This window comes from Balearica regulorum, chromosome 9 (genome assembly GCF_011004875.1).
Source record: "Balearica regulorum gibbericeps isolate bBalReg1 chromosome 9, bBalReg1.pri, whole genome shotgun sequence".
Classification (NCBI taxonomy): Eukaryota; Metazoa; Chordata; class Aves; order Gruiformes; family Gruidae; genus Balearica; species Balearica regulorum.
The window spans coordinates 23,371,542-23,391,881 of record NC_046192.1 but is presented as its reverse complement, the minus strand read 5'-3'; the positions used below and the strand labels follow the sequence as shown (position 1 = coordinate 23,391,881).

At 48.2% G+C, this 20,340-nt stretch overlaps 1 protein-coding gene across 6 annotated transcripts in view; it reads right to left on the bottom strand.

The window, feature by feature from the left end:
- The window catches only part of TNIK (TRAF2 and NCK interacting kinase), a 161,268-nt gene that overhangs the window by 129,886 nt on the left and 11,042 nt on the right, over positions 1-20,340 (bottom strand). For all 6 annotated transcript variants that reach the window (XM_075761563.1, XM_075761558.1, XM_075761562.1 and 3 more), the window contains exon 2: positions 3,155-3,220. In XM_075761563.1, the coding sequence (XP_075617678.1) occupies positions 3,155-3,220 (66 nt within the window). The remainder of the gene's footprint in view (positions 1-3,154; positions 3,221-20,340) is intronic.

Genomic DNA, 20,340 nt, shown 5'->3' with positions numbered 1-20,340 from the left:
GAAGCACCAGAGCAACATTTTAACCTGCAGTCCTGAGCAAAGAAAGGCCTTTCCTCGAAAATACAGACATCAGTCTGAACAAGTTACCTTTGCCTCTGGAGCACAAGCCTCAGAGAACAAGGCTTTGATGTACAGAAGCATTGTGTACCACCTGAAAGGGATCTTCAAATTGTGACCCACAAAGCAGGATCAATGCAACTTGTGCAGCGAGCTTCATCCCGGTGCCCACGCTCTGGCAGAGGGGTGCACTGCCTTTGGGAGCTCTTAACGTGCACCGGACTTGGCCAAAACGTCGCGTCTCCTACGAGCAAGGACAAGGCACGTGCTGCGGCACGGGCTCCCCAACCTCTCCAACACAGCGCATCCTGAGGTTGGCTCCAGGAACCACTGCTCTGATGGCTCCTGTTACTGTGGTACTACCAGACATTTCTCACGCTGCGCTATCATTCAGTCGTCAGAACAACGTAACCATACACTCTATCCCGTGGGATCAATGGGAGGTTCGCACCTTGCACGTGTCCCTCCAGGTCCTGGGCAGGCCAGCTGGTCACCACCAGGACACCTGTAGCCTCTAACACAAACATGGCCATGCAGTAGTCTTAGAGCCGGCTCCTAAGTCAGGTTTTCTGGGGGAAACATCATAGCTGCAGTCCTGTTTTGGCAGTCTTGCAGCACACAAACCTAAGATGTTCTTCCCTGCCTGGAATGAGCGTCTCGCTTCTGCCTCTTCCCAATAGGAGAGCGGCTCTGCTCGCTTCAAAGAGGGACCAGCCGTGCGAAGGGGAGGTGATGCTTCACCAGGTCAATGCTCCTGGAGAAAGCACAGGGGTTGGACCTGCAAAGCCCAGCCTAAGAAGCCAGCACCAGAGCAGCCACCACAATGAATTACTCCTTCACATCTAAAAAATGTAACTACAGACAGGCACAGCCTCTGGGAGGACCTGGATGGTGCACCTTGGGTAGCACCAGCATAGACGGGTGGGAAAACCCCAGCCCCACCCGAGATGGGTTTGAAATGGCAGTGGAACGAGCATCTAGCTACAGAGGACACTGCTCCTAGGTACAGACCGCTTCTAAAGGCTGTTTTAGGAGGGAGCCAGAAGGTCTGCGTGTCATGAAAGTTGATCCATTTGTTTTGCTGCAAGAGATAAATACAGCGGTGGTATCTGGAGGAAAAGAATCGCAGAGATCTTATTTCCATGCTAGGTTCTAGTGTGGGACACCATAAACAGTTACGTATGCTTTATATCAAAGTCTCCTTTTGTTTATAGAGCGGGTGCTGCTCCAAGACTTCAGTTTAAGAGAGCTCTGAAGTCAGTCTTAGCCCTGAACTAAGACTTACTAATTTGGTTTGGACACCAGCGTTCCCCCCACCCCGTCACCATCCTGTTTGGCACCGGTACCAAGTGAATCACACCGAGGACAATCCGATTACCCCAGCAAGTGAAAAACAGTTGAGAGGAGGATTTCTTCTTGTACAGCAGGAGAAAAAGGGAACACAGAAGCGTTTGCCTCCCAGTAAGCCTACACTTGGACGTTTCTGGGTGGTTTCTTCCCCACTTTGAGGTAATGCACAGATGCACTGAAAGAATCCAACACAGCAAGAGGAAACCCGATCAGCAGCGCCGTGTGACCAGCGGTGCCAGCACCAGCTAGCTTATTTCCCTTTTCTGCTCTCCACAAAAAACACGACGCTTTCAAAAGGCCGTTAAAGGCACATAGTTTCCACTGATTGTTAGAAATATGCACCAGTTAAAATTAGGTCACCCTCTACCATTATTTTAGCAGCTGAGAAGAAAAACAGTTCAGACGGGAGCTCCCGCACGGTGGAAAAGCAACCAATACCAGAGGGGAAGGCTCCCTGGAATAGAACCTCGATAAGAACAGTTTTGGGGTGGGGGGCTTTTTTCTTTGGTTTTTTTTGTGGGGGTTTTTCTTTAAACTTACTCCAGTCCATAAATTCACACATTTGAACCTCCAGAAGTGCCAGTTCATCTTCGGTTCACTTCAACCCCTCCATCCTCGTACTGCTGGGATTAGCCTACAGCAGTGGGAGGATGGGGAAACCAGAATTCAGAACAAATATTCGCTGACAGGTAGGTTTTTAAGCATCTTTCTCTTCTCTTCAGCAGGGGCAGTTCGCTGTCTTTTACTGTATGACAGGCGAGAGCTGTGCCTTCCAAGTGACCAAGCAAGAGTACATGAATATATTCTTTTCTATAGTAAAGAAGAGAATACGGGCACACAGGTACACAGGATCTCTATGTGTGCACACACAAGTATACATATATATAGAACTTATGCCCATGCACACAGAAGTTTTCAGACAATGGGGCCCAGGGGAGAAATTGTCTCCCAGCAGACCCGAAATATTTGGCAAATTCCTCACACAACTGTGCTGAGAAACATCTCCCCACCAATATATTGAGTGCAGATAAACCCAGACTTTGAAATAATTCAATCTCTCCCTAACCCCACAGGTATCATCCACAAAAAAACCACACTGAGATGACAAATTCTGGAAATGTCCCAAGCTAAGAGGTGTTTGGGACAGGTGATGTAATTTAGCAGAGAGTGGACATTTTCAATATTTCTGTAAAGAAGTTCATGGGTTTAAAATTCTGTTCTCTACAGCACCCTCACTATTCTCATGTGGAGAGCTGCTTCCAGATGTTTACAGAAATTTAAAGCAAGCCTACTGACTGTTGTGGTTTTTCTCCTGCAGCAGGTTTGTGCCGGTGGAAAGGGCGGCAGGCAGCCAGCCTGCGTGCGAGCAGAGCACCAGACTGTAGCAAACCCATTTGGCAGCCTATTGCAGCCATAAACTCAGCTCTTAGAAGAGATCAAGATTTATCTATTAAAGTGCAGACTTTTCACTCCCTCCTCATCATATAATCAATAAAAAGCAACTGGGGGGAGAGGAAAAAAAGAAGCGATTTAGTTTTTAGTGACAGTTTCAGAACTAATATGAATTGCTTATTATAAGATCTCTGCGTCCTACGCGGTACTTGCACGTAAGACCAAAAAGCCAGAGTTCAGCAAGGCTTTTTGTCAGGCCTAAACCAGGACAAACGTAGCCAAGGCGATGTGCTGGGATGCTCTGTGCTCAACACACGGCCACGGCAAACAGGATCACTTCAGGTGGAGCCCTTACCTTATAGACCTGCCCATAGGTACCATTGCCAACAAGCTCCACCAGTTCAAAGATTCCTGCAGGATCCTAGGAGAAAAGGAAGAAAAAAAAAATATTTAATAAGCAATACTTACAGATTTCTGCAAAAATAAACATTTGACAAACACAGATCGACATTTCACTGACAAATGTTTTGAGTGTTTTAAGCTTTTGAGGGAGCGCCGGGATTAGGGTGACAGTGAGGATGAGCAGAAGCACAGCACTGCCCCGGTGCCTGGGAGCGAGCACCGATCCGTTCGACTGTCGTCTGCTTGAAATGTGAACGCTCAGTGTACATTTTAAATGCAATAGCATTTACCTACTATTAAAACTTGGGTTTTCTTATGCATCAACTTTGGAATAAAACAAGCTAACTGACAGGATGTCATTTTGGGGCTCAAAATAGGGTTTTTCCAGGTCTATTGCTGAGGTCAGCAGCATTAGTGTCACTTGGCCTAAATGTCATTTTTGGTTTGGTGCATCCCAGCCACTGACATTCTGGTTTGTCAACTGAGATGAGCAGAACTAGGGCAGTGCTACATGAGGACATAATGATTTGGAAGGTGGCACTGAAGCACCAAAACGTGTGCCCAGACTCCCCTCTGCCCCATGCAAACCCAGCTAGGGGAAGGGCAGTTGCACACGCACGTGCAGAAGCCGGAGCACACTTACTGGCACAGTCAAAAGATGATACAAACCAAGAGGCACGAGGGAGGGTAGGGAAAGAATAAACCAGTGCTGCTGTTTTCTCCTCTTGGTGGGTTTTCCCCTTCCAGAAGCTTTATTCATACTTTTCTACTCCTCCTTCTCCCATACTCATCACTCTGATTTCGGCTAACACAATCCCCCAGCAGCCGGCGGATGGTGTCCCAGCACCCCGGGGGTCTGCACACCCCTGTGACCACCCAGCCCACCCGCCTGCATGGGTGACCCCAGCACCCACAGCACCACCCATGCTCCCCGCTGGATTCTGAGCCACTTGAGCTACCCAACACCTTGACATCCCAGTGAGCAGAGGGCTGCCGGCTGCGATCCGAGAGGATGCAGTTGGGTCGATCAACGGCTCTAACAGGCAAAGGAGGATCAGCCAGCAGCACTCCTTGGGAGATGGGAGAGAGACACCCACCACCGCGCCATGGGACACAGAGGTTTCATTCATTGCAAAGCCCGCATCAGTTCAAGATGACTTCTGGGTCCAAAAGTCAAACACTGGGCCTTTGTAAGCAGCTGAGAAGCAAGGTTCAACATATTAATAACACCGCAAGCCAATTAATCCTAGCCTTGACGTGACTGAGGCACCTTTCCACCCAGCCCAGAACGTGCGCGGCCACACACCTGATGGGCTTTGGCACGCCTCCACGGCAGGGTCACAGCCACCCCTCTCATCACCCCATACATTTAGAAACGCCACATCCTGCTTCTGCCTGTTTCTCCATCATATACACAGTTTCCTCAGGCTGCCGCGTGGGAATGCCCGGGGAGCCCAACCTCAGCCTTCGGTGGTACCATCTGCAGCAAAGGGTGGTGAAGCTGCTCTGGAAGAAGGCTTGGAGACCACTGAGGACACGTCCACCCTGATGCAAATACACCCCAACAAACCTTCAATCGGACACTCAGGCAACACGGGTGAAGTTGAGGCACAAGAGGTTTCTGGCACCCAGCATCTCGGCTTTACTGCCTTGGTACCGGGCAGGGAAATGCCACAAACGGGTGGGAAAGGGACCCGGCGGTGCAGCGGGTTTCCACAAACTGGGTGAGAAAAGAGGGAGGAAATATGGCAGCAACTGCTGTTTATTTTTCGAGTTTCTTTCCTAAGGGTTGTTCCCTGCAGTACTGAAACAACTGTGAAAGACGCTTTTCCAGTGCTACAAGTCTATCTATTTTTGAATATTCACTAGGAGATTAAGAGAGAAGAAAGCTGCGCCTAGGGCAGATGGATCAGGAGGTTTGGAGAAACATCCAGAGAAGCAGCTGGCCATTCCTGATAAAGAGAACTGCTCTTCACAATGTGTTTTCCAACCTCTTCCTACAAACCCTCAAACCAAAGAGTACCCCTCCCTCCATCCCAGGTCACTTCTCACTCCTCTAACATGTGCAGATGTCAGGCATGGTGCGGCTCCACAGGGTTTACCCGAGTCCATCCATCACTTGGCCGCAGACCCCCCAGCCCCGTGCCTGCCTCCGCTGCCAGCACCCCACTCCGGCAGGGCAGCTCTGTGCTGGCCAGGGGCAGCTCGTGCACCACGAGGGCTTCCCCCCCACTCCCACCATCCCCAGCTGCCGCTCCAGCTCCCACCTGCAGAGCAATTTCTCTGCGGCAGGTCCCCCCTCCACCCCGTTTCCTCTCCGTGTTTTTCCAGAAGCATCACCAAGGTAACCGGGCATCTCACAGTGGAGTGACATTCCTCCCCTGACTCCTGGCACAAGCCACCCCACCTCAGCACAGCCACGGCAACACGCCGGGAATGCCGGCAGCGAGCTCAGTGCCGGGGCTGATGCCTCCCCCTCGCCACACTGCCCTATCCGCCCATGCGGCGGGCAGTCGGAGGGACAACGCTTCTCCGCAGCAGCCACTCTCTGTGCCCATGAGTAACCTGTTGTTAATGGCCTTTCCAGAAAATACACAGCAGAGGACGGGGCAGGCACGGGGTGGGGGGGGGGGAACCCTCTTTCCACTCCTGGACTTGCTCCGATGTGGAGATGAGCTTTGCATCTAAATGGCTGCTGGGGAAGAAGCTGTTCCTGGTACCAGGGGCACATCCTGCACCTTGCAGCCTGCAAAGCCCCAGCTGAGGGGCTCTTCAGGATGGTACCAGAGAGCAGCCGCAGCAGTTCGGGCAGGCTGGAGTGGACAGCGGGGGAGGAAAACACAGAAGCAAACTGCATGGGGGGCTTTTAGGTTAGCTGGGGGGAAAAGCAATCCACCCCGCAGAGCCCTGACAGGGACCAGTCCAGGCCAAGCAGGGAGTAATCTCAGACCAAATATAGCCTGCGCTGCAGACCAGGGCTCACAGCAGCGGGCTGGGTTGCACTTGGCTGGGGGTGGCCGCAAAGCTCATTACACACAGCTGCATCCAGCCTGGCGCTACCACCTTCGGCTTGAGGCTGCGACCTTCCTGCTATGGCAGCCTCCTCTTCCCACACCCCAGACTGCCTCCACAAACTGTATTTTATTTTAACTGAAAACATCTGGACTAAGTAAGGCCATAAATAAAAGGAAAAAAAAATTGAAAAAATCAGTTAGTTTAGGAAAAGAAGATGCACTGTTTAAAATGGGAGGAAAAGAACCAGTATTAAAGACAAACCCACAAATAATTTTCAGCCCTACATTACCTTCAGGCAGAGATAGATTTGTACGGTTGTATAGCACCAGGCTCCGCCGAGAGCCCTGTACCAAGGTAGCATCCCTCCCTCCTCCCAGCCAGCCTGCACAGAGGAGGGGAGCAGAAAGGCGGGCAGGGGCGAGGGCAGAGCCAAAACCCAGCGCCAGCCAGGGCTGGGCTCAGGAGACCCCGGCACCCACGCACCGCAGCAAGGCAGGGCTGGTTTCAGCCCACATTAACCTTGTCCTGGGTCTGCAGGGGCCAGCAGCCCCTACCGCCCCGCACGCCAGCTTTGGGGGGGCAGGCGGGGCAGGGGCAGGCAGGGCAGGGGCAGGCACACGAGCCCAGGCAGGGGTTGCAGAGCTGCAGGGATGCTGGAGGACATTTGCACATCACCCACCATCAGCTATTCTCGTTTTAGACCTGCAGTGATACACAGCTCGACCATTTCCTGCTAAGAAAATAAAGGGCTTATTTTTAGTTTAAATAAGTAAGCTTTCTGGGGTGGTGCAGGCTCAGCACCCTGCTCCCAGAAAAGCGCAGCTGTAGCTTTCTACGTACAAAGGTGCCACCGGCCGCTCACCTGCCAGGGCACCCAAAGCCTCGTTGAGGAGGACAAGTTACTCAAAATTTGTGCCAGAAGGCACAGGAGCAAACTCAGGCATGGGGTTTTTTTTTTCATAAAGCAACAAAACACACAAAGAGGATCTTTCATGGAATGGGAAGTGTTTTATGTGGTGGCACCCACGGCAAGGGCTGCGCAGACCTGGTGGTCGTCCAGCCAGGGACGGGCTTGCACCCGAGTTCTGCTGTGCCAGGATCTCACCCTGCTTCCACAGCTGCTGCCAGGGCAGGCTTAAATTCAAGTGGGAAATTGTTACACACCTCACCCACCTCCCAGGAAAACCAGCGGTACTAAAGTCTCAGTGACTAAAACCAGTCTGGGACACAGAACAAGGCAAGAGCATCATCTCTTGGAAATATCATGGAAAAAGTCCACTTTATTTCGATAAACAGTGCATTTAAAACTGCTGCATTATCAGAAAAGGGACTTCTGTACGTGGATGATAAAGCAGGATGTATCCAAATTTCAGCAACAAAACAGGCATCCCTTTTGAAGGACTTATCGGCGTGGAGCACACAGCAGTGGGGCTCGCAGCAGGAGCACGCTCCTGGTTAAAACCGCTCCGCTCTGCCTAACCCAGACCCTGCAGAGCTCAACCTAAAAGATATCCTCGCCTACGCCGTGACGTCTCAACAAGTCCAAGGCTCAAAAGAGCCAATGCATTGTTTGAGGAGACTATTTAGAGAGTAATATCCATATCCAGGGCTAACTCAGCTAAGGGTTGAGGGCTGCAGGTGCGTACCGGTGTTGGCTATGCTGACCACTTCGTTAGCAGATCGCCAGTTAGCTGTCCTTAAATATGGCCGGGCAGATGTCCACAAATACAAGAATCACTTATACATGGTCTGTATACCCAACTTGCTTGTCTTCTTCCTTGAAGGAGCCTCATTTTTCTCCCTTCAAAAGGTATGTAACGGAGACAGTTACATGAGGAGACAGTGGAGAGATGCTCGGGGGGAACCAAGGGGCACACCAATTAAACTGCGATTGCTGTGAATGTGCGGGAGGGGAAATGAGAGATCAGAGCCTCTATAATCATTGTGCACTTAGTCCCCCAATTCTGAGCAGCTAATGACAACTTCCAGCCAAAAATCATGGAGATAACCAGTCATTAAGCAAATGTTATAACCCTAGAGAAGGAAAATGCACTGCGTAACTGGAGGCAGCAAACTGTTATGGGTCAGTAACGGAGGAGCATCCCCAGGCACCAGTTAGCTGAAGCAACTCCATGGTACTAGGAGAGGTTGTTTTTAATCTCCACTAAGAATTAAGCCTGTGCAACTAACATTTTCAAACATCAGGATTTTATGAGCCTCAGCCTTACAGCTCAGTAATAAAACAGCCTCAACAGGAGAACCCATTAAACCGATCGGGCATCCTCAAGAACCAAAGCAGGTTTACAAGCCATTTACTCCCGACCCTCAACAGCAGACCAGTGAGTTCTGCCTGTGAGCAGGTGCCTCTGCGTACAGAAGTCCTGGCAGTCACAAGGAGAGATGTTGGCACTGGGAAGCACCAGAGGGTCATTCCCCCCAAGCAGCTGGCTCTTGTAAATGAATAGCAATGCTACGGCATGCAGAAAGCTTGTGCGTACAGGAGAGCCGCAATCCCACCCAGCCTCATGCAGCTCGGCACGACTGCAGTGCGCGGCACTCTCGACACAAGCAGTTGTCTTGAGATGTAGCGTTTGCACACAACTGCCTGGAGAAAGTCAAGTCTTCTAACCCAACCAAGATCCAACCAAGAGAGGAAGCTTGCTAACTGAGCGTGTGAGAAAGGCTTTGCAAAGAATGCAGGAGAGACAGAAAAACCCTTCAGCAATTCCATTCAATATGTAAAACTGTCGTCAGGGTAATGTATTTCTGATTATGCAAAACATCACTATGAGGAACAAATATAAGGATCAAGCGTTAAGTTCACATACTATATACTTGCCCAGATTTTGTTTCCCAAGGCCAAATGCCCGAGGTGGGCCCCTCTGTGAAGCCATCCTTCGTGTTAGCAAAGTCAGAAGCTCTGTAGACAGCCATGCACATCTCCCAGGCATCAGGACCCGAGTAACCTCGAGCTCAAAGAGGTCAACTGCTATGCCTTCTGAAGACACAGATCCGTTTTGCCATACTTTTTACACTGGTTTCTACAGCAGGAATTGAAACACTTGTATGATTTGACAAAACAAGGTCCAGATCGCCTTGGGGAAGCTACCCTAAATGGCACGTAGTTCGGAGGAAAATGGAGGGGTTTGAAGAGTACTTGAAGACACAGTCGCTTTTTAGTAATCAACTAGTTGTCTCCATCTCCAAGGCACTTCTAGTTAACAGCCCTGTGAGTAATAGAAGATGGTCTGCACAAGCCAGGAGAGGATTGCTAATATAGCCTCAGACAACAGCAAGCAAAGCAGGAAGGCAAACGCCAAGGCAACAAAATATTGATTGAGTTACTGGGAACTTCCAGAAGAAGAGGCTGGGGACATTACGTTTCTGAGCTTCAAACACTGCCTTCCTATCACACAGACATAGTCCTAAGCCTGCCCATTAAAGCAGTGCAAAAAACCTCAAAGGCTGCACAGGTACTTTTTTTTTTTTTTTTTGGAGATATTTTGCTTTGGTTATAAGCCAAGTAAGGAAGCAGAACTAGACTGGACTACTAGATGTTATTCAGCCCTCACGGGGATTGCTTAATCTCACATCATCTCCTCCTAGCTTTGGTACTTTTCCCCTCCTTCGCCCACCCATCCAGAGACTCACAAGACAAGCTATCATCAATGCCATCTACCACTGCACCTCCTGCCTACTCAAGCAATACAAGCTGCTCTACTTGGAAGAGTAATAAGGAACTCACCGAGGGTTTTGTTTTCATTTTGAAGAAGCAGTTTGTCCTCCCTCACCCCCAAACACCCAGCTCCGTATCTTAAACGAAGATGATAGTCAAGAAACAACACTCATACAGCATGAGAAAAACTGTTGTCAAGGCTAAGTTATTAACAGGAGAAAAAATTCTCAACGTGACAGCTGAGAAGCCTGTTTACAAATCTATTTGAACCATTCCTCTTCAGCCTCTCATGAGGAGCCATTCCTCCAGCCCCAACTGAGAGCCACTTCTGTGCTCTGCCCACCTCCTCTTGCTAAACCATAAATCAACTCTCCCAGGTCACAACGCTCCTCTCCCCAGCTTCTTGCTGCAGTAAAGCTCCAGCCACCACACATGCATCTCTTTCCTTTCCATCGCTTTCCTTTCTAAAACAGTTGGCAACAGCAAAACTAAATAAGAACTAATTACCACAGTGGGCTTTTCAGTCAATAAAGCTGGATTACTTCTTCAACTACTACCTGTTGAATATAAGATGTAAGTGTGGATTTGTAGCCATCAGCCAGCAAAGGTATTGCCAACACCACTACTAAAGGAAGAAAAGGAAAAAAAGTCCCCCATGCACATACACGGACCAGTCCCACTTGGTTCTGCTGAGGCCAAGCCAATGAAGCTACAATACATTGACCTATTCCAGATTTCCTGCTCACAGACTAGCACTTACACATGCTAAATTAGAGTTCTTCTGACCTAGTTTATCTTTACTACCCTGTCAATAGAAAAAGCAGCCATTCTGTACACCCTCCACAAATACGAAACATGGGAGCTCCAAGCCAGTAAGGAACATGTACAGATCTGAAAACAGATTTACCAAACCAAGATGATGCACTGGTACCACTGCAGACAGTGGGTCCCACAGCCCAAGATGTAGTAGTGACACCAGCAGTGGACAACAATGACTACCTTGACGTATATAAAGCTAACCTTCCCCCAGGTTGACTGGAGCAGCCCAGTCTAAGGAAAAAACATTCACAAGCTACACATTTACACCAATCAAAACAAGAAGGGTCCAAGCCTTCTCTCCATTCTTTCAAAAGCCTGACCTAAACACTGCTAGCAACAAGGTGACTCCATCTTATCCTGATGTCGCTCAAGCAAAAGGTAACAAGTTTTGACTTGAAGCTAATGAAGACCAACGTCTCGCCTCCAAGAGTCTCACCATGGTAAGAAGATGCTGACTGAGATAGTCAATACTCCTTAAGACAACACGATTCTACTTATTCATTTGAAGTTGGATTCACTCCAAATCAGACAACACTCTCTCATTTTTAAAGCTCTACAGCACATCCCATAGATCCCCAGGAAGGTCTCCACAAATTGTTTGCAGTTGTATGATAAGCCCTCCTTCCAGTTCACAGAAGATTGTTCATCTAGAGGAGTTAGAAGTCAATCAGTCCAGAAGCACCAGCAAAAGCACTACTGCTAAGCGAACCCTGAGGTTTCCAACGCCGTGTTAGATGAATGCAGCCCCAGTACAATCAACCACTTCAACATATGCCTAATTCAAGCACACAACTTCAACGGGACAATATATAAAAGGCTTGGCTAAGCTCAGTGTCTCTAAAAAGCTACAGTGCCAATTATAAATCATATCTATAGTCCCCAGAAGATCTAAAGTCACTACTAGTATTGTACCACACTTCTTCGGATGCAGACATCAATTAGAGCACAGCAGCTGGACACTCTCCTCACTGGAAGTCACTTATCTGCAGTTCCAGGCCAGTAAGATATTATTCCCAAATGTTTAGATCTCATCCCTCTGAGAAATAAAGAGTTTCACCTCGGCCAGCAAATGTTTGCATCAAGCTGAAATTGCTACCTACTAGTAAATGCTGTCAAAGGTTTATGGGCTCTCAGAGAAGTTGGTTTAATTACTTACCAAAGCAGCTGTTTCGGGAACTACAGCCTCTTAACATACCACTCCTAGAGGCATACTTTGAAAAGCAAGGTTGGTGCCAAGCTCACACCAAAAGCAGAGCCCTTGTTCGTATGCAGGCAAAAATTCAGTCTCCAACAGCAGGTCACATTTGTGGTTTGGTCTGTGGATGTCTGTAGGGGTGACAGCTCAGAAGCCTCTTTGCACCTTTCTAAGTCACTGCACCTTCTTTCCAACCCAGCTTCTGCTGCCCTCACAGGAGGCTGCTGAGGTTGGCCATCTGGGACTGCCTTTGTCAAGACAAGACAGCCTCAGTTCTTCCTTGTAGGGAGAGTTATGGCCAGAGGAATGCCTTAAAATGGGAGAACGTCTCACTTCCAGGTGCATTTAGGAGCAAAAAAAGCAAAGCAACATTAAAACCCTTTGCTTCTTAAAAGTAGGATGGGTTTGCACCTCTATGTCTGTTTTTAAGTTATGGTTGAGGATGTGGGCTGAGCTGACCAGGGAAAAGTTGACAGGGATGAAACGCTTGTGTCATTGTGGCACCAACAACCTACAGACTACAGCTCTCAACAGCAGAGATCTGTGCAACAACCAGCATACGCTCTGGGCATGTATGTATGCATGCCAAGGAGCCTCAGAAAGTCTTAAAAGCTAAGGCAGAGCTGAGAAGGCATCTGGGCCACAGCTGTGACCATTCCTGTTCACCCAGCAGCAGCAGCAGATGAACATTACAGCCAAAGACACAGCACCTGGGAGGGCTTGGTCTTGTGGAGCTGCTGGGAACCCTTTGTGCCATCTAAACAGAACAGGAGCAAGAGTTACACATTGGTCTTAAGAGAGACAACCTGGGTGGAGAGCCTTGCCCATCAGAAATCATTACATCCCAGTTTAAAGCAATTGCCTTATATTTTGTTGAAAACAAGGCAGAGTCCCTATATACATGTCTGGAGAAACATCACCTCCCTACTGGACTCAGTCAAGTTTCTCACACCAGTCTAAGTTTCACAGATCATCTGGAGAGGGAATTATCGGCTGGTTTAGTGCTCTTCAAGGAGTTTACCCACAGCCTGTCACTTTTCATCATCTCCTTACAGCTGGTTCTGCAAGGGCTGGTTAGCAGGAGAGGATCAGATAACCCTCCAGTAGCAATGGTTTCAAAAAAGGATAATATGGGGAGCAAATCCCAGTGAATTATTGAGCATTCAACTAGCTGCAGAACTCTCCAAGACGCATCCAGACTCTAAAAGCCACAACTATACTCAACAAGCTCCCCAAACTGTGTGTTATAAACACATTTTTCATACAATTGTCTTGACAAAGTAGCAAAATTATTTAAAATAATATCAAATACACGTTAATTTGTGTATTTCATATCTGGAAAGACCTTTCTCACCCAAGAGTTAACAAGTTGTGGGGAAGGGGGAGGGAAGGCTTCTCACCTTTTTCCTACATTTCACAGGCTGCCTCCAGTAATGCCAGACTCAGCAGGGAGTCTGAAGGTTTGGTCTTGACAGATGCTCACTTAAACTGGAGGAGAAACAAGGTCCCACAGCAAAAAAAAAGCAAGCTCCTGCCTGATGCATGCCAAAAAACCGCCCTGAAAGTCAGAGACAGTTGCTGAAATGATTTGTAACAATTTTTTGCCAGGTCGTAAAGAATTTCCAATAGCAAGACTTCTGGATTTCTTGGTGGCTTCTTAAATTGTGAAACACTCTTGTAAATTCAGGGAGACACTTTTTATTTCAAATCCCAATGCCCTGAACTACTAGCTCAGGGCAGGGGCAAGGATTTCGTTTAGTTCATTTGATATATGAATGATAATAGTACTTCAGCCAAGACAAAGCAGAGGGACCTTTCTTGCAGAAGCATCCCAGGAAGATGCGCTGGGTTTGCTTTGCAAGTCACCATGATGCCCCATAAATCCAACCACCACCTTTTGCTTTACGGGATCAGTTGAGCTCCCTGTCACATTACAGCCCCGTGATACCTCCCTGCCTTGGGAGCTCTCTGCTACCTCCGCTCCCTGGAGCCAGCCGTGACATTATCTGGCCTCTGCCTAGCAAAACGCTCTTTGCTACAGCCCCGGTTTTATTTATTAGCTCACACAAACAGGCTGGAAACAGTAACACAACACGCATGCAGCAGCAAAGCAAGCCCTGTAAGACCACAGGTACCAGCCTGCTGAAGATGAGTACAAAACAGGAAAACAAAGCAGGTGGAGAAGTCCTTAATACTTGACTTTTCAACAGAGAAATCCTACCCGGCAGCAGACCAAGCCCTCCTGCAGGCACAGGGTGCCCCAGGAGCCCAGCATCCACCAGCTGCCCACCTCGCCCATGCTCAGGCATGGGGTCAGCCCTTCAGGTCCACCTTCTCCAACCCGAGAGACACAACTGCCCATCCCCAAGCAGGATTTGGCCGGCAGTCATAAGTGGTGAGATTAATTATGTGGGTGTAGGGATGTGAAGAGGGGATGGGAAACGTAACTGCTTCTAAATTAATTGTTGTTATTGTTATTTGATTTGCTAAACCCTCCAGGGCTAGATTTTATTTTAGAAAACTATGAACATATCAGATTAATCAACTTAAAATAAATGGGCTTGACTTATTTATTTCTGCTGTATCTACTCCTCTTTAAGCTTGGCAAGTCACTGCATTCTTTCCATCCTGTGAAAGAAAAAGAACAGGGGGGTTGTTTCACTATTATTTTAAAGGAACCTCTACGAAGCTTTGTGAATTTAAATCACGGCAAAGGTATGTTGTGATGGAGGATGCGTGCAAGGCCGGAGCTGGTTTCCACACATCGCAGAAACCAGCTCCGTGCTGGGAGCCCACCAGGAGAACCTCAGCACATAGTCCAAGCAAGTCAGATCTATTCCCCAATATTTTGGACATCCAGAGAATCAAAAGGTACCCTACCACACAGCGAAGCCCGATGAGCAAACACAACAGAGGCCATCCTTGTGAGGACACCCAGTCCAGTCACATTTCTTGCCAAGAAGTCCAGCCAGAGAAGAAGTTTAATCTTCTCTAGCCAGATTTCACTGCTCCTGAATCCTCTGGAAGTTGGGTCAGCATCCTTCCCCGCTCCTAATCCCCTGCCCTCAGCTTTAGTAACACAGCGATGCCTCTGCCAGCAAGCTAAAAAGAAAAGCCCTCACATATATTATGCTGAAGAAAATTAATCTTGTGTTCCACAGAATATTAAGTGGATTACATCTACAGCCTCCAAGGAGAAAAACGTTGATTTCCATGTATCTTGTGCTATTATTCACCTCTATTAGTTTTTCTACCAGCATAATGCTAGCCATGATAATTTCCCGTTATTCAGTGCAGAGCTCAACCGGCCTCACAGAGCAAGCAATGAGAGCAGGAGTGGGACCTCTCGGTGGCCGCGAGGACAGCATGAAGACCAAACCACTGCGGCACTGCTGCTGCACAGCACAACATTCAAGGCGAAGAACAAAGCCAATTTCATGGTGGGATCATCCTTGAACATCAGTGTCTCCTTGTAAAGGGAACAGAACAGCGCAGATCCTTTAAAAGAAAATCGCTAACATCACTTGAAAGGTGCCATTAAACTAGATACAGCAAACATGGCGAGATGGACATTTCTGACCCCTTGGGAATCAAAGGGAAGGGAAACAAAAACCAACCAAACAAAAAACTAGTAAAAGCTTGAGGTACCAGATCTCACACCCAGAAGGAAGCCCTGATCCCTGGGTGAAGGGGAACACCACCTCCCGAGGGTGATCCCCACCACGCATGGGAGCGCCAGCTCCCCACCCGTGGGCACTGCCCCCACCACCAGCACCCTTCCTAAACAGCCTCACCACCACGGGAAGCCCAGCTCTCTGTTCCCCGCATTCCGGGTACCCATACAAACCATTGCAAAGTGCCGCCAGCTGACTTACTAGAGTTTTACACTTTCTTTGCAGAGGTGTTAATGACTCTGAAAAAGCACGAGACTCAGATAAGCAGCTTTAATACCATTTAAACGCTTTCCATTAGGAGAAACCGAGAGCACTTGCAAGGGCCAGACTCTCAGAGGGCGGCATATCCATTGAAGCTGCTGCTCATGTGAGAAGAGTGTAAATTACTCAGCACGGAGTAAGCAAGATCAAAGCCGCTCCAAAAGGATGCAACCCACTGACAGTGATGCAAACTCAGCCCGAGCTTTTCTGAATATTTCACAACCAGGCTGATGAGTTTAAAAGGCCAAAAGGAGCGTTTTGATGATGCTGCACAAAGTAAGGAAGGAAAGGAAAAGAAATATCAGGACACGTGCTTCTTTCTAGACACGACACATGACCAAGAACTCAGCCCCAGCTTGATGCAAGCAGAGACTCATACTTTCCATTTGCATCTCGCCAGTCTGTGCAGGGAAGAGGAACACAACTTCTCAGCTGTAATTCCCAGGCTCCATCCCCTTTTTTATAGTTTCTATAATAATTTGAATTCTGCACAGTAAATGTCAGAGCTGATAAGAAAAGTCTTATTGGAAGAAGTAATTTACAGCTGCCCACGTGGGTAAGACAAAGAGCTAATGGCTACAGAAGCAGATAAGGGTGCTCATAACCAGAAATCTAATCCATGCAAGACTTTCAGCAACACCCACACCGTCTCAAAGTAAAGCAAATAGCACAACAAACTCTGCCTGGCCACCCTAAATCCTCAGAGAGCTGTCTGCAGCACCCAGCATCACCTCATCCCACCTAGCAGACCCGGCTGGCCCATCACAGTCTTCTCTGGTCAGAGGGAAGCGCAGCTGCAGCAGTTTTATTGTAAGCAACTGCAGTGCGTGCCCAACCGGTCCATTTTACAGCCCCAGGCTACAGCGAATATGACAAATTACTACGAGACCAAGATGCCCTTGTAATCCTTTCCTCCTCTGAAGACCTGACACATTGAAAAGGACTATTTCATTATGCTGGGAAACCAGTTCAGCTATCAGCGTTTTCCCAGACTGCAAGTGGTCTGAAGACACGATGGAGTTTTTGGTCGGGGTGACACTGAGTATCGAGCTACTACAGCTCACACGGTAAGAAAATTCAGAGTTCTGCAACTGGATCCATCAAGAACCCCAACATTCAGGCATAAAGTTAACCCTGTTCACTTTAGCATCTATCCTGGGGCCCACACAAACTCCAGCACCACGTCTCGCCGTTGCCAGAGATCTGGATTGTTCAGTGACATTGAAACGCGTGTCAGGCAGCCACCAGCACAGTCGTGCCTTGGGTTCCCCACATCACTTACTCTAAACCAGAGATGCAAGATGCGATCCTCACCACTGACTCCTTCCAAGAACTCTAACCTGCTGGGTATTATCTCCCCATCTGATTTCCCTCCTCAAAATTGACACCTGCAAGTTATTTCCCTTCCCTCATGTCCCAAACCTCACCCTGCGTTGGCAAGTATACAAGAAAAGCATTTATTCAAAGGAATTTGCTCATCAAGTCTTGCAGACACCAAAACCACGGGTTATCTAATCTTAGGAGAGCATAGTTTAATGACTACAACATGGGATGAGAGGCCAGAGGGTTTGACTTCTACTCCCAACTCTGCCAGGGCTGCATCGCCTGTAAGAAAATCTAGAGAAGATGCTTGACCCCTCCTCACCTTGATTTCCTCTGCTATGAGACGATCCCAGCATTCCTTTCCTCACAGGGGATCTTATCTAGAAACTCCTCATTAGCATCTGAAAAGAGTTACGAATCTCTCGATGTGCATGTGAAGTAGGAAAGCACTGGCCATGGAGCCTGGAGACGTATCCTCACCCTCTTCAGCACACTCAGGCAAACTGAACCATATTGCACTCTACATCTGTGCTTAGACAGAAATTTTAAGTCTTTCCCTCTACAGGGAAGAGCAAACCCAACAATTTCTTTCCTCTTCAGAAAGCTCAGAGAAGAGATGAAATGCTGGGTATCTGTAAGTCAAGGAAATTGTGCGAGATTCTTCCACCAGAGTATCCAGAGACCCCACCACCTCTAGCCACTCATCTGCATAATTACCCCATAGGTAGATGACATCAACCATACCAGTGCCAGCAACAGCCACTGCACCAGCTGGGACTGCTCTGGTCCAGCAAGACCTTTGCTCCTGAGATGGGTCCACAAGCCTCTTGCTTCCTCCTGAGTGGCAAAAGACAGTGCAGTGAAGGACAGAAGGTATGTCCACTCTGGTCTGGCTACATGGAACAGAAAGATCTCAGAAGAGCAGCTGGCTCAGTAAATTTAAGTAAAAAGGAAAAAAAAACACCCAAGGCTCAGCTCTTTTTTAAAAAGAGAAGACAAAAATGTCCTATTGTTCAATAATTAATGGAAAGCAAAAGAGGTTTTATGGACTCATTGAGAAACAGAGGGTGAGCATTAGAAAGCACATTTCAGTATTTCATGATCACAAGGTGAGCTGCTTGCATAATACTGACAAAGAACATAAATGCTGATATCACAAGGCAGTTATGAAACTTGGGGTTTAAACACTGAATAACAATAACACAGTAATTAAGTCTCATCAGTGATTTTTTTTTTTCCCCCTGAACTGCAAAGTAGATGCTGCAACCTTCAACTGAGGCATGACTCTCTCTGGGGAGGTGCGCCATGACGGATGCCCCCTGCTCCCACCACCTCACAGCACCAGGGATCCATCCCACCCCACAGCCTCGCCGCCAGTCACATCAGACCTTCAGACCTGCCCCAGGGGAGGCTTCAAGATCACACCAAGGGAGAAGCTGTGAACCTGTGAGGAGCAGGAGAATGAGGGAATAAACTTGAATAACTGCACTTTGCGAGTTAACTGCTAAACCCTGAACAAGCTTCTCAGCCTTCCTCCCCGATGGTTTTCGACACGAGCACGTGCTCTCATGAATTGCTGCAGTGTGACCAGGACACACGATCTCCCCTACAAGACACATAATGTAGAGCAGCAAAATGTCATGAAAATCAAGGGCAAATGAACACAGAAGACAGTCCCTCCCCCTACCACCACTTCTATTTTTAAGCAGCCAGATTAGCTTGGAGCAGTTTTACTCGTTTCTGATAATGAGCAGGGCTCTTACATCTTCTCTCGAGGACATTTCCTCTGCGCAGGCACTTTGCTTTACACCAGCAGCATGGAAGAGGCCACGTCACCCGGCAAAAGCGAAACCACAACTTATTGTGAAAGGGTCTTGAGAAAGTGACTTCAGCTTTGAACTTATGCCCCATCTCGCTTGTCAACATTTTTTGGGGTCCACCTACAAAGCGTCCTTCCCTTTGAACCACGTGATATAGCCTTTACCTATTAAAAAGTGTAATGATTTACTCCACCCACTTCTCAGAGGATGTCAGCCGGTACACCTTGGAAGCACAGGTCTCCATGTAAAGGACATTTGGCCTTCCCAGGCCTGAACATGCGCAAGATGTGATGGAGAAGCAGCCCAGCCATCCTTCAACCTGTAGCGCTCTATCCCAACGCAGCAACCCCAACTCCACTTATGGCAAAGAAACTACGGTCCTCTCAGGGCACCCCCAGGTCTAAGGGCCCCTGGAGATCATTCCAGGGGGAGCTGGTGCCCAGGATCCAACTGCTCAGTGAAAGCCAACAGCACTGCTTTGCTCTACCAAAGAGCAAAAACCTCCTTTACTGTGGGTCCCCTCTGGTGCTGAAGCTGACAAGGATGGCCGGAGAGGCATGATGAGAGCTCCCAAGAGTTGCCACAGCAGCAGGACCACTACACTAATGGTGGGAACGTGCTGAAGAAGAGGATGATAATTATCAAAGGAGCAAGACAAAACAAAGTTACGTAGAAGATTTGGGTCCCACTGTGCTGGTAGTTTCTTTTCAGGAAGAGATGTTCCTCCATCTCTCAGAGATATCTATTACTACGGTACTACACATCAATTTTCTGCAATGCAACCACTCGTACATTCAATGTCCTTCGGATGCTTCAGATTGCCTTGATGGCAACATCTGGGTGCAAAGCTTTCCTCCTTCAGGTCCACCCCTTCTCATCTCCTCACACCTCAACCTTCATCACCACCCTCCTATCTCCTTGAGGACCACACTGGTGCTGCGTAAGGCAGCAGGATCTAGTCTGGACTGCAAACAGTCAGGGTTCAGAGGGCAAGATGCACCTTGAAGCAGGTGGCAGAGGTGAGGGACAATGGAGGTAGACAGCTTCTCACTCTGAAAATGAAAGCATAGCAGAAGCAGCCCAGGAAAGAAGAAGAAAGAAGGCAAGGCCTCACATATTTATTGCCATTTTTCTTCTGAATTTTCAATAAACTACTCAGAGTCTTCTATTTGCCCTTTGGATTATGATCTTTTAGGAAGGCCTTTTCTCCATGCTTCTCTACAATTATGAGATCAAAGAAAAAAATACTTCCCTCTCAACTTAACTTTTGGGCTTCACAGGATTTCATGACTGCAGACAAATTCATCAGGCTTTTGACAAATTAGAAACCCTTTCCCAGGAGCAAGATGCCCCTCT